The sequence below is a fragment of the Mesitornis unicolor genome, unplaced genomic scaffold, assembly GCF_000695765.1.
Source record: "Mesitornis unicolor isolate BGI_N332 unplaced genomic scaffold, ASM69576v1 scaffold15261, whole genome shotgun sequence".
NCBI classification, from domain to species: Eukaryota; Metazoa; Chordata; class Aves; order Mesitornithiformes; family Mesitornithidae; genus Mesitornis; species Mesitornis unicolor.
The window spans coordinates 30,100-44,021 of NW_010163251.1; the positions used below are offsets into that span (position 1 = coordinate 30,100).

Genomic DNA, 13,922 nt, shown 5'->3' on the forward strand with positions numbered 1-13,922 from the left:
TTTGATGGATAGCTTTGCATCCAAACTATTGATTTCAAGATTCAGGTGGTGTAGACATGGGAAACATCAGTAACGCTTCAGCTGGCTTCTGGTGACAGACAGTAGTTGGTATCTTTTGGTCTTCTATTGGATGTCTCAAATGCCCAGTAAGCTGGGGGAAGTGTTTTGTGACCTGCAGTGAAGGGGATGCTTGCAGATGCTTCAAAGGATCTTGCTGGACTTGCTATTTATTGTCTCTTTGCCTTTTCCACTGAATGTGTAGTAGGTCACACAGTTTATAGGATTATACTAAAGCAAAGTGTTTTGTGTGAGTACGAGGTCTGGGCGCTCACTAAGATAAGGAGATGTAATTAAGTACACTTTGAAAACAAAGTGCTGACATAAAATTTGAAACTGATAAGGGGAAGTTGATGCGCAGAGGTGATCTAAAGGGGGAATTGCAGGAGATGAAGTACAGCAGAGGTAATAAAACAACTTCAGCAGGCACAGCATGTGATGAGGATGATGGCAAACAGAGCAGCTGAGCATCTTTCAGGAGTCACTTTTCCAGTATTTGACCTCAGAGCTGACCAAGGAACTGATGAAGGGATAACATGATGCTTGCTAGGAAGGCTCTGTTTATATTACCAAAAGCAGGAAAAAATAAGTGTTTGACTGAGAGGTGTGGGTCTGCTCTTGCAGTGCCTTCAGAGCCAGAGAGAGAGAAGAGACCAAGTATATGCCCACAGACTTCGGATGAGATGGGGTTGTCATGAGAAGGTCTTAATCACGTGAAAATGCTTCTTACAATACTAGATTTTTCCAGAATTTAGGGGAAAAAGTGGAAAGAGGAGAGTTCTTGAATTGTAGCACTGAAGCAAAGAAGACTGGGGGGAACTGGTACGGCTTTGCTAGCAATGTGTTTTGCTGCAGCTGCACAGGAGGGTAAATTTTAGGTTGCGTGAGGACCAAGGGACGTTTGACACTGTCAGAAGCAGACAGTTTCTCTGCTGTGCACACACACCTGGCCTGATGAGTGATTTCTGAGGGAAGGCAGATAGGTCAGACCTTTGATCTTCAGACTTTTGCTTCCTCCCATGAGCCTGTTGGGGAGGGAGCGTTGTGGCGGTTTTGTGTCTTTGGTACTTGTTCGCTGGGACGTGATCTAAGAGAACCAGCTCCTTTTGCAGAGGCTGTTAAATATTTTCAACTCGTGAACTGGGAGGATAACCTGAATTTACTGGAGGATGGAGCAATAACCCGTAGCACAGGAAACCTGGATGCGGTTTCCAGCTCTGCTGAAGACCTTTGGTAAGGTGTCATTTTTGCGCTGTCTCTACCCCATCCCTTTTCATGGCAGCAAGCTGTAAATTGGCTTGGCCATGTAACAAGGCCTCAACCGTGCTCTGTTCATGCCTTAATTGCCTAGCTGAGCAATGGGGATAATAGCAGTGCCTTAATTCACAGACCTGCCATGAGGATAGGTGTCTTTACAGCTGTAAAGCCTCCAAATACTGGGCCAGTGGGATCCTCTGATCGCCACAGGTCATTAACTGTCTAAGGCAGATTCCTACATGAGGGGAAGGGACCCAGAAAAGATAGCTGGTTTACATGGTGGGAGTCACATCATTGCTTTTACAAAAGAAAAGCCTCCAAATGTAGAACTGTGTTTTTCATGGTCTGATACAAGGCTGCTTTTGAAAGTCTTTCCTTTAAGAAAGTAGAGCACAACAAAATTTAATGTAAAAGACAACGAGATGATAATGAACATTATTTACACTTGCAAAGCCCCTCAGCAGAACCAAATCTTCTTGTCTCCAGGGCCAGAGAGAGCTGAGGAGGTCAGACCAATGCAAAGCATTGCATAGGCTCTCCCAAGCACTTCATTCCTCTTATCCAGCAGCAGCCACCTTTCCTGCATGCTGGGACAGCAGAAATGTGGCCTGCTGACCTCATACACCCACTTTTTGTCTCTGTCTTGCTTGGGAGAGTGGGCACCAGTTATGGTTGGGAAGAAATTGTATGAGGTTTGAGGAAGGAGGTGTGTTTTTCCAGTAATATCAGTTAATCTGCATCACAAGAGTCTCCTAAATGGAAATGCAGGTTGGGAAACACACGTGCATTATCTGGCAGCAGTGTAGGGGAATTTGGCCAGTGAGTGAGGGACCCAAGCTGTCCATGGGCACAGGCAGCATGGATGTCTGCAGTGTGCTCCCCCAAACCGGCAGCAGTGCGTGCATGGGGGTCTGTTTGCACCCCCAGACAGAATTGTGACATTCTGACATGGGACGCTTGAGGTTCACCTCCTTCGTTCGTCAGGGCATTGAACTGTGAGTCAGGCCAACAGGTGACTATTCATGTGCTGAAAATTGGAGCTGTCCTGAAGTGCCTTTGCTATCAGATTTGTTTGATAACCTCTGGCAGAGTTTGGGGAACACTGAGGGTTTGGGTCCTGTGCAGATCCGTCTGGCAGTTTCCAGGGGTGGTTTGGTTTCAAAGGAGGTGTTGAAATTCCTGTTTCTGGAGATGTCGAGGTGAATGTTTCCTTTGCATCACTGTGCAAGTATTCGGCATGGTGGGCTACAAGATGCTTTTTTTGTACCCCAGACCTTGCTTTTGGGCTCCTTTCAATAGCGTCTGGCACCGTAGCTCCAGACTTTCCATTTGGGAAGTGAATAGTTTTAGGTGTTATAGTCTTAAGCCAGACATGATGTTTTAAAATGGGAAATTACTGTGTACAGAAGCTTTTCCCCAGTGGTGCAGAGGTTCAGACTGCATCAGCAGTGTCAATCTGGATGACTTGAAGCAATAGCCGTTGAGTTCACTAGAGCGTAGACGAGTGGAGAGGGAAACGGGGGCAGCAGAGAAGAATAGCAGTGTTTGGGGGGCACAGTTAAAACTGTCCTGTGGGAGAGAGATGTTACACTTGTCTGCTTGTAGTGTTTTATTATCCTCTTATCTGTACTCCTCATTGGGGAACGTGAAGATACACAGAGAAGCCCTTGAGGGGAAGAAGGGAAGAGGTACAGTGACTCATCAGCTTTATAAATCACAAACCATCTGCACTTTTCTAACACATCATGAGTGAGTCAAAGGGAGAGGTGTGTAGCTATAGACACACGCAGGTTACTGATGTTTTGTGTTGATTATGAAGCTCCCTTCTCTCTTTTGGGAACTCTGTAGACTCCTTCAGTGCTGCTGTTGTGTTGGATGAGGCCGGCACAAGGGATGCTCCCTGTGTCAGACAGAGTTGGGCAGGCATCCCCTAAATCTGTGTGCATTGCCCTTCTCCTTCAGACCTGACATCCTGCTGACATGGATTTCTTCTCCTTTCTCTTCCCCTTGAATCTAAACCCTTCTGTGAAGCCGTCACCAAACTGTCTCCTGGCCTCAGTCCTCGTTTCTTCCCCTCCGTCGAGTCCTCTGGGCTCTTTTGGTCTGTGTTTTGTGCTGGGCTGTGTGCCATGTGCTGCCTGAGCCAAGGGATGCTGGGCTTAGGGGCTACTTCTTGAGAAGTTAAAGCACTTTTTTTTAGAAATTGAGAGCTTATTTCTACCCTGCAGCCATGCAAGAGGGATGCCGAGAATGTGTGTGTGATTTTTTTACTTTGTTTTCCCCTTTGCAGTTCACCTGCAAAAGTGTTTGTGAGTGTCTTGATAATTTTGCTTGTAAAAGTGACACTCAGCTGACTAAAGGCAGCGTGCTGTGGTTCCTAGAGCAGAAAAATTTGCCGAGGGAGACATGAGGTGTGAGTGGTACTGAAACAGGAAAACTTCTGTACAGTTGCTGAAGTTTTGTAAGCACATGGAGTAAAGAAATTAAATGTCTCGATTTTGTCATAACACATCATCTTCCTGCTCTGAAGGCATTTAGCCATGATAGTGTCTCTAAGATAACAGTAAACCTGGAGAGAGAGTATTTATAATAATACATAAAATGCGTAGTAATAAATAAAAAGTATACAGCTGTACCCCTTCTGGGTTACTGTCATGGAATGCTAACATGAAGGAGAAAGGGGACCAAATACTGATGTTAAGTTGTTTAATCTTCACAAATGGGAAACAATTACTTAAAAGTTGTTAAAAGAAGTATGATTCACTGAAGCAACTTTTCTTTCCTAAAATAATTCACTCCTTACCTGAAAAAAAAAGAAGCTGAATATTCAAACAACAAACTGGGTTTGCCTGCATAAAACCAAAGGTGGATATACCAAAGGTAGTGTCTACAGATAATTTTTGTTTTGCGTCTGTGAGTCTCTTGTCCTCCCACCGCATAGTGCTGGATAAAAATTCACTATGAAGAATTACTTAAATCCAGTTACTTTAATCCAGTCCAGTGATGAGGATTCAGTGAGCTACATAGGCAAGTAATTAAACTAATTAGAATGAATATTTTTATAGTGTTTCTATTTCTCTCTTAAGAAATCTGTTGGTCTTTATTTCTCTCTTATGAACATGCAAGTACCCACCCTAGGAGTAAACACACTGCTGATTAAAGGAGATAATTTTGACGTGGTACGTGACTAATCTTTGGAGCTCGCTGCCCCTGGAAACCACTGATGGGAGGGCATTGGACAGAGGTTCAGCCCTGCTGCAGATGTGAAGAACATCTGCTGATGTTTCCGGCTGTATCTTGAATGGGTGGTTCATGCATCATCTTTCTTGGAAGAGGTCAGTGTATAGTTTTCCTTCCCAGATGAGAGAGCAAGGCCCCAGGAGTGCACCCGTTAACACCTGGAAGCAAGGAAACCTGAATTTTGTCCCCATCCCATTGCACTGATGCTCTCACTCCTCCTTGCTTGCCCTGTGCCCTCCTGGAGAGGGAGCATCCCATGTAGACCTGAAATTAAGGCCACTGTCTTGGGTGGGACAAGTGGCGGTTGCTACCATCAAAATACTGGTTCAGGACATGAACCAATCCCTGAGGTGATGTTTTTCATCAGGGGAAAAATATACAAGCCAGAAATTGCAGATGAGTACTTAAAGTAGAAAATTCACAGCCCACTATGTTCATCATCCCTTTTTCTGGGAAGGGATTGGCCACTTGTGTTTGTACAATGTGCAGCACAGAAAACCCACCATTTCCCCCATGTATTTGGCTTTGCAGCAGCTTGAATGAGAATGTTTTAGTTCAAAAGAATGGCTTGTGTGCAGTGTACACTGAAATACGCCTATTGCACGGTACTACCTGACACAACCTATTCTGGTAAAGCCTAAAGAGGGTTTTTTTTCCAGAACACCTGTTTTCCAGAATAGGTTTCTTTATGCAGTGGTCCCATAGCAGCTGAGCTGTTAATGTAGAGAGGCAACTTCCACATGAATTGGTTTAGGCTCCAGAGTTTTCTGCTACCGCTGGTGGCATTTGAAACCCCGTTTCATCTAACCCTCAGCCTTTCTCCACCAACAACCCTCATTTTTGTTCCATCTGTGTATTTTTACAGAGTCTCTTGGTGATGGTGCTGTAGGGGTGTAAGGCAGAGATGGGATGTGCTGGTTTTGCTTCTGCCTCTGCTCACAGATGCGTTGACATCCAGTTTCACAGGTCGTGTTGCTGGGGGAGCCAGGAGTCCTGCAGGTGGTTTGGTTTGCTGATGGCCTTTGAAAAGTGTGAGTCTCTGCTCCTTAAAAGAAAGAAAAAATATCAGTTGCTGCTTTTCTGTAGATAAAAATTCATGGCCACAGCACCCTGCTACAAACATCTACTTTTTTTTTTTCTAATTAGAAATGTCTACCTCGACATATGCAAATTGAAAATGTGTAGCACTTTCAAATTTATTTTTTCACATGTCTGCAAAAATTATTGCTGTAACGATCTGTATACCTCCCCATTAATTGTGTTTTATTCAGCTCACAAAGAACTGCAGAAGTGTCAGAGCTTTAGGCTGCTCTGACTTAAATGCTGTTTTAAAAGCTCTGCTGTAAGTTCACAAAACCTGCCTTTCTTTCTGTGGTTTTCTTTTGTAAATCGTTACAGCCCTGATGCATCATGCAGGAATTATTTGCCCTGCTTTGCTTCTGCTTATTCTCCTGCATATAATTAAGCAATGTTTTAAAGTGTTTTATCACAGTGGAGAGCAACAGCGTTTTTTGCTGCGCTAGCTGATGTGCTTTTTGATATTTCTGTAGCAGCTGCATGCTAAAAACAGTTGTAAGAAAGCAAAAACATCACCCTAGGCATGTTCTTTTTTTGCACCATGAAATGTGTATCTCACCTCTCATCCTTGGATTTGTAGGAGCATAATATTACAGCGACATTAATGAACGTGAGTTCAGCCTCTCTGATACGGAGCAGGATGATAGCTCTCTGTACTGCATGTGCTCGTGTTGCTGCAGCCTTCGTGGGTGAAGAGTAGATGGTTACAGGGGGTTACAATGCTATTGAGTAATGCCAATTAATTTCTGCTTTGCTCTAAGCTCCGTGGGCATCACTTCTGGGCACCCATGGAGGTTGGAGTCAAGTGTTAAAAGCAGAGATGCTCACAGGGACACACGCTTTTGGGTACTGGGGAGCCAGGGATCCACCAGCTTTGAAGGTTACAGGAGGGAGAGGAGCATCACTGCTGAGGTGTAGAAGAGATGCAGAACTGCGGCATGGTCGGTTACATGTCCCAGAAGGGGTGGCAAATTCTTCAGCTCAGGGAAAATTTGGTAGGCGTTGGTGTCTCTGCTTTGGAAGCAGCCTGCAGTGTTTGCAGGACGGTAGGACCTGGCTGGCATCTGAGTGCAGAGTGTGGCATCTGCATTGAGGTTTCCTGAGATCCATTTGCCAAGTGATGAAGTGGGATAGCATCCCCACCTTTTCCTTCCCCCCCAAAAAAGGGACTAAAAGAATTGTCCAAGTCCTTTCTCATGGCTGTGCACCTCTTCTTACTCCTGCGTCCCCCAGCTGGGGAAGGGGCATGGGAAAGCTGTCAGAAGTTTGTACCTTTGCGATATTAAACATCATGTTCAGACATGGGAGAGGGTTTTTTAGGGGTTGAAGTAGTTGTTTTTTGTTTCAGATATTTTTACATTTCAGGGGCATAATTCACTGTTGCTTGTGCTGTGTAGCAGAGACAGTGCTGTTCATGGAAACTGAGCTCCTGAGCAGCAAAGCAAGAAAATGCTTCCCCCCCCTCTTTAAAAGTCTGCTGGCCCTTGCAAGTGAACCTCTTTCTGTATTTCTGTGCTGAATTTTGAGTATCTTTGTCGTGGTGGTTTTCCCACTGTTTGTTTTCAGATGAGGCCAAGTGCTAGCATAGGGTAGAACAAATGATTTGGGGAGATGAAAAATAAGAAAAAATTATTGTTAAATCACATAATTGTTACTGAAGTGTTTTTATTTTTAAAAAAATGGCAGAGAGTGAGAAGATTTCAATATTCAGCAAGATAAAGCTTTGTGATCTACTTTTTCCATCCTCTTGCTTGACCTGTATAGTTATTTCTTGCTGCTGCAAGGTGCATTGCTACACAGGCAAATGTTCTCCAGTGCCAGCCAGGCCTGGAAGCGTCGCTTATTTTCCCTGTGCTGTTCTCTGCAGTTTCCCCAGTCTGGGGCCAGGCGACTGGGTAGGAAATGCGGTGTTTCCTCAGGCATGCGTAGTCACCAAATGAGGTCCCACTTCATTTTCATGTTGGATGCTCCGGAGCCATTTTAACAGGGGTTTGAAAGATCAGAGGACTGTGGCTGGGTTATTTCATTAATTAAACAGATTTCAGAAATTAACCAAAACCGCACTAGGGCCTCACTCATAACTGCTGTGACACCTCTGAGGAGACAGGTTTAAAAGAACATGTTGCTTCTGACCTGTACACTCCTGTCCTGGATGGCTTTGCTGATGCAAAGCAAATTGAAAGTTCCTGTTCCTGCACATGGGCTCTGTGGTTTGGTTTGGACCTCACTCACAGCAGCAGCTGTGCTCAGGGCCCAACACTTTTGTTTTTCAGCTGGTTACCTTTTAGTGCTTTGTGCATTTGCTCCTTTAAAGAAAAAAAGTGGTGGGTTTTTTTGTTTGTTTTTTTTTTTTCAACCTCCTGCAGCATGGCAAGAGGTTGAAGCAGGAGATATGGCAGGTACAAGAGTTGCCTTCCCACCGTGCGTCACAGGGCAGCCACCAGTAGCAGCCCTGCACCCCACACCTATGGCCACCTCACTGTGACTGCAGCCCAAAAAGGAGGTCAGCTGTCCAAGATCCCATCCTCCTGAGTGAATAAGGGCAGCTTTAGGGATAGAGGTTGTCTTGTCCCAGGTGCAGCACCATTTGTCAGGCACGGAATGTGAATTTTGTCCCTCAAAGAGATGTATGTGCCATGGACGTTGTTCAGGTGATGAAGTGTAGCTCAAGTTCCCACCATGATGCACTGGTTGCTAAGCCTTGGCTGTTGCTGAGGGGCATTCTCTACCCCTCTAAATTTTGGGAGTCATCGCTAGCTGGAGGAACAGCCATCTGCAGGTGAAATCCAGAGGTTTGTGCAGTCAGATCTGTTTTTCCCTGCCCATTGAACTCCAGTGGAGCGACTGCCTGGGAGAGCCAAATCTCTCTCAAGTCAAAGCATCTGAAGCAGCACCATTTAGCAGCATTGTCAGGAGCAACACCATGATTTAAAGCTGTTCACTGGGGCTCCGATGTTCTAGCAAGCATCTCATGTTTGAAAGCTGTGAGGTGCTCCTGGTGCTTTCTCTGACATCCTCAGATGAGAGGTGGCAGCCCCTGCAAATGTATGTGATGAAGCTACTGAAGATGTGCTGAGGGGATTCCATCCTCCTCAGCAGCTGTGTATTGATGTATCCCAAATGACATCGCTACCAAGGTTATGTCTTGAAGGTCCCAGTAATCTCTCCTTGCTCACGCAGGTGTTGGGCCTTGTTTCCTCCCCCTCTTTCAGGACGCAGGTTGGATGGACAAAGATGGTCTCTGGCTGGTCATGAGCCTCCCAAACTGCATATTTTGGACTGAAACTCATTCGTTTTTATTACTGACCTCCAAAAGAAGCATTTGACTTGGGTGTGGTTTCTGCAGTGGATAGTGATTCCCATGGGGCAGAAAAACTGTTGGAAGTGTAGAGTTAGCAAACCAGCAGTTGGACATGCAGAAGACTCCTCTGTGGAGTAGAAGATAGAAAAGAAGCAACAAGCCACACAATTTTCTAGTAAAACTGTACGAGACAGAATTTTTCATCTGTTCACCTGTTATGTATATGTTTTGGAGGGATCTTGGCCCTTCCTTGGTGTCAGAGCTTGGTGCTGATCACCAGGTCCCTGGGAGACCTCAGCACAGCAACTCAATGTGGCAGAGAGCTCACTGTGCTTCCTTAGATTGGGTAATTCAAAACATTTAGTCTGGCTTTTAAAAACCCTTTGATTGATTCAGAGTTGTAACCTAGATATTTCTTTCTCTCTGCTCTTTCTCTCCCGTCCCATTCCTTTATCCTTTTGTTCTTAGCTCTTTCTTCCTTTAAGGGGGGATATTCAGTGAAATATAAATAAGCCTTGCTCTCTGTCTTTGATGTCTTTTGATTTTTCTTCCTTTTGCTGATGTTGCCACATGAATTTTGCAGAAGGTCGTACATCAGAAAAGGAGCAGACCATTAGGTGCAGCTGTGTGGCCTGGGAGGGAGAATGAGCCATGCAAGAGCATCCCTGGAGCCAGGGCTCCGTCCTCATCTCCCCCACCTTTTCCCAGGGCGTTGCATTGTGCCTTCCTTCCCTCGTCTGTGAAAATCAATGTCATGAGCACGGTGGGATCTGCAGAGCACAGTGAGATGACACGATCACCCTGTTTCCAGCAGCAGCCAGGTTTGCATAGGCTGTTCTGCCCCCTTCTCTCACCTTTTGACCTGTTTCAGGCCACCAGATGGGCATTTGGACAGTTGTGGGTCTCTCCGACTTCTGATCCTGTCTGCAGTGGGACACAGAAAGCCACAGATCACAGCCAAAATAGTCTGCAGGAGGACGATTGTGAGAGGAAATAGAGGGGAATTTTGAAGGAATATGTGGAAATAATAGAGAATATTCAGTGTAATCCAGTTTAAAAGTCAGTCAGCACAAATCTGTAGAAAGCTAAGCATCATTTGTTCTGCTGTTCTTCTGCTTGCTTACTGTTAAAAGGGAGGAGGAAAAGCAAAACCAGTAAAGGATATTTTGTTTCAGAGGTGCTAATCCTTTGGAGATTATGATGACAGTATTGGTGATCCTAGGTTGGAGGGAAATGGCACTGTGTCTTCTGACTGAGCCAGATGCTTGAGGCAGAGCCGTAAGCCCACAGGCAGCCCCGTCTCTTATCTCAGGAGCATGGCAAAGATGCAATGTTTCCCAGTGATGCACCCTTGAAAGTCAACCAGATGCTCCAGTGCTTCACTGGTCTTCATTGGGGATGGAGGTGCGGTGGTGGCTGTGAATGCAGAGCACTGTGACTTTGCGCTGGGACATCTGCAGGATGACAGACAACATCTCTGGATAGCGTCTCCTCCACGCTGCACGTTCAACATTTCACAGCGTGTGTCTTGTGACAGCCATATCTGCGAAGGTGCTTCGTGGAGAATTTGTGTATGAAGTGCTTTTTATATGGAGAATTGCTTCACACTGGGTTTTGAGTACATGGAGGTGGAAGCTGCCATCCCTGTTCTTATCCCCAGCTGGAGCTGCTTCCTCTGGCAGTTTATCATTTTGGGTTTCTGTATATACAGGAGTGTGACGGGCAGAGTAGCAGAAATATGCTCTGGAGACCTGCAAAGTGTTCATCAGCTGCAAACAAAACCGAGAAGTCAGCAGGTGCTTTTGCAGCAACTGCTCCTGGCACTCATGATGATGCACAAGCAAGAGGAGCGGGTTCAGAGACAGCACTGAGGGGCTTATAAACTGTCTGCTGGTGTTGGATGTGTCCAGATGTAACTGCAGTGGGATTTTATCTCATTCCATCTTCATGTCTGGAGGCATGTCATTATTTATAGTCTTCACAATGAGAATATCTGTGTTTGGTTAGATGTGAGATCATAGAATCACAGGATGGTTTGGGTTGGAAGGGACTGTTAAAGATCATCCAATCTAACCTCCCTGTCATGGGCAGGAACATCTTTCATCAGATCTCTACTTCAGATTCTCCATTTATTACACTTCTACAAAAATCAGTGCAGGTCTTACCCACTCTGCAAATGTCCCCTTTCCATCCTCCTCCAGTTTGTAAACCCACCCCATCCCAAGGATTCCTTGACTGTAAAAGATGAGTTTTCCCTCAGGACTAGAAGTATTATTAATCCAGAGCCTATCTGATTAGGAAGGGTAGCAAATTGGAGTCAAGGAGTTATTAGGAAAGGAAACCCGATAAGTGCAGGTAGAGCCTAAGACAGCTGGTGTAGTTTTTTCTTTTTAGTTGTGCTGACTGATGTTGACCTCAGATCCTTTTAAAAATATGTTTTACAGAATTCTTGCATTTGGGAACTTCCAAAACCACTTCAACATGAATCATGCTTAAAAATGGATTTTTTTTATTTTAATTCTGTAGGGAATGAAGTGCACAAATCATGGCTTGATGAGAATATCAGCAGGGTCACAGGAAGGGACCCTATTTAAAAGGTATCTAAAGGCTTCTGTGACCTTTGCTAGCTAACTCTGTCAATATTGAGTGAAAAGTGGTGTTTTAAGGAAACTTCTGTTCCAGAAAAGACTTGAAAGGTCTCCATAGATCTGCTGTAGTTTCTTTGAACCCACCTCTCCTCAAGGCACAAACCTTTGAAAGTGTTGATTCGCATTAATTCTTCTTTCTGCCTTTACTTTCACATCCAAGGCAGGCCCTATAGCTTTATTTAGAAATCACCCATCATTAGTAACCATGATCATTTAGTAGACATATTTACAAGGTAAGTGACAGTGGGAAGTAATTAAGTTTAATATAAATCACACTCAATTTCAAATCTGCATGCTTCAAAATAATAATTAATAAAAACTGCAGCTTCTATAAAAAGATACAGTATTTATAGCAGTATCTTCTTTCTTTTCCAACTAAACACATTTAGTCTAGTGGAGACTAAAGTACCCTATCTGTTCATCTTATTTGTTTCAAAGCCATTTTCTTCCTGTGGTGCACTTCATTGCTTTTATTCTTTGTGGAGAGATTTTTGATTCTTAAGTTGATGATGGGAGGGAAGAAGAATTCAGCATTGTCCAAAATAGCCTTGTAAATGCACACAAGTTTAGTTGTAGTTTTCTGCTAAATTTTTGTTTTATAGATCAGTGCCTAACACCGTGTGCTTTGTTTCACAGGTGTCATGCAGCTGACAGGTCTTCTGGCAGAGCTGAAGGTCACAGCCGGGGTGGAAATTCTTCATTAAACAAAGCAGAATAAAATAATCAAGGAAGATTGGAGCTGTTTGCAAGATCTATTGAGTTGGTTGCCCATCCTGTCAAAGAAAGTCATCATTTGGGACAACAGCCCACTGCCAGCAGCTGCCATGGCTAGCAAAAGAAAGTCAACAACTCCCTGTATGGTGCGAACTTCTGAAGTCACAGAGCAGGAAGGTGCCGAGGGCGTAGAGGCCCCGAAAGAGAAGGGGACCAGTGCACCACAGCAGGACTCTAAAAAAAATTGTCCTTCAGAAAGCTCAGTCAAAGACTGCGAAGTGGTTGAGGCAAAGCCCCCAGCTGAAAATCAGTCTAAGAAACCCCAGGGTGGTTACGAGTGTAAATACTGCCCTTACTCGACACAAAACTTAAATGAATTTACAGAGCATGTGGACACTCAGCATCCAAATGTCATTCTCAACCCCCTGTATGTCTGTGCTGAATGCAACTTCACAACCAAAAAATACGATTCTTTATCTGACCACAACACAAAATACCACCCAGGAGAGACTAACTTCAAACTGAAATTAATTAAACGCAATAATCAGACTGTTTTAGAGCAGTCCATTGAGACCACTGCTAACGATGTCACTGTCACAAGCGGTGGGCTAGAAAATGCAGAGTGTGATGATTCACTCCATGGGGGAATTAGTGCGAGTAAAACGCCAATGATGAAACTGGGAAAGCCTAAAGGGGAAACCAAGAAGGGTCCCAAAAAGCCAGAAGAGGGAGTTACGGAAAACCACGTGGATGGCACTCTCCCCCGCATCATCACTGAAGCCACTGAAGCTATTGCTTGTATAAATGGAGACCTTCTCCATGATGTGTTAGCCCATGTTATGCCCTCTGTACAGCTGCCACCAAATATTAACCTTGTCCCCAAGGTCCCGGTACCTCTGAACAGTACCAAATACAACTCTGCACTGGACACTAATGCAACCATGATCAACTCCTTTAATAAATTTCCTTACCCAACGCAAGCAGAGTTGTCGTGGTTGACAGCAGCATCAAAACATCCAGAAGAACAAATCCGAATTTGGTTTGCTACACAACGTTTGAAGCATGGTATAAGTTGGTCTCCCGAAGAAGTGGAGGAGGCAAGAAAGAAGATGTTCAATGGTACTATCCAGGCAGTTCCCCAAACCATCACTGTTCTACCAGCTCCTTTGACAACTGCAAAAATGCCCCAGCCCATCATCCAGACAGCTTTGCCTTGTCAGATACTGGGCCAGACCGGTCTGGTTTTGACTCCCGTGTCAAATGGTTCAACCGTTTCCTGTTCACCAATTACACTTGCTGTTGCCCCAAACCAGGGGCAGAAGAGAATGATACAGACCTTATCGAGTGCCCCGGAGGCCAAGCGCCCTCATGTTGTTCAGGTGCCTGAGATTCCTGCCAAGTTGACTGCTGTACCACTGACGCCAGCCAGTGAGCGGAAAAAGACGAAGGAGCAGATAGCAGAGCTGAAGGCCAGCTTTATGGCCAGCCAGTTTCCCGATGATGCAGAAGTCTACCGGCTGATAGAGGCAACGGGGCTCTCCAGGAGTGAGATCAAGAAGTGGTTCAGTGACCACAGGTACAGGAGTCAAAGGGGTGTTGTGCAGATCCCTGGTGAGGCTTTAGGGAAA

At 44.9% G+C, this 13,922-nt stretch overlaps 1 protein-coding gene across 1 annotated transcript in view; it reads left to right on the forward strand.

The window, feature by feature from the left end:
• The window catches only part of ZHX2 (zinc fingers and homeoboxes 2), a 41,572-nt gene that overhangs the window by 21,198 nt on the left and 6,452 nt on the right, over positions 1–13,922 (forward strand). Inside the window, exon 2 of the mRNA XM_010193902.1 lies at positions 12,217–13,922. This exon is cut by the window's right edge and continues 997 nt beyond it. Coding sequence (XP_010192204.1) covers positions 12,405–13,922 — 1,518 coding nt within the window. The 5' untranslated portion in view covers positions 12,217–12,404. The remainder of the gene's footprint in view (positions 1–12,216) is intronic.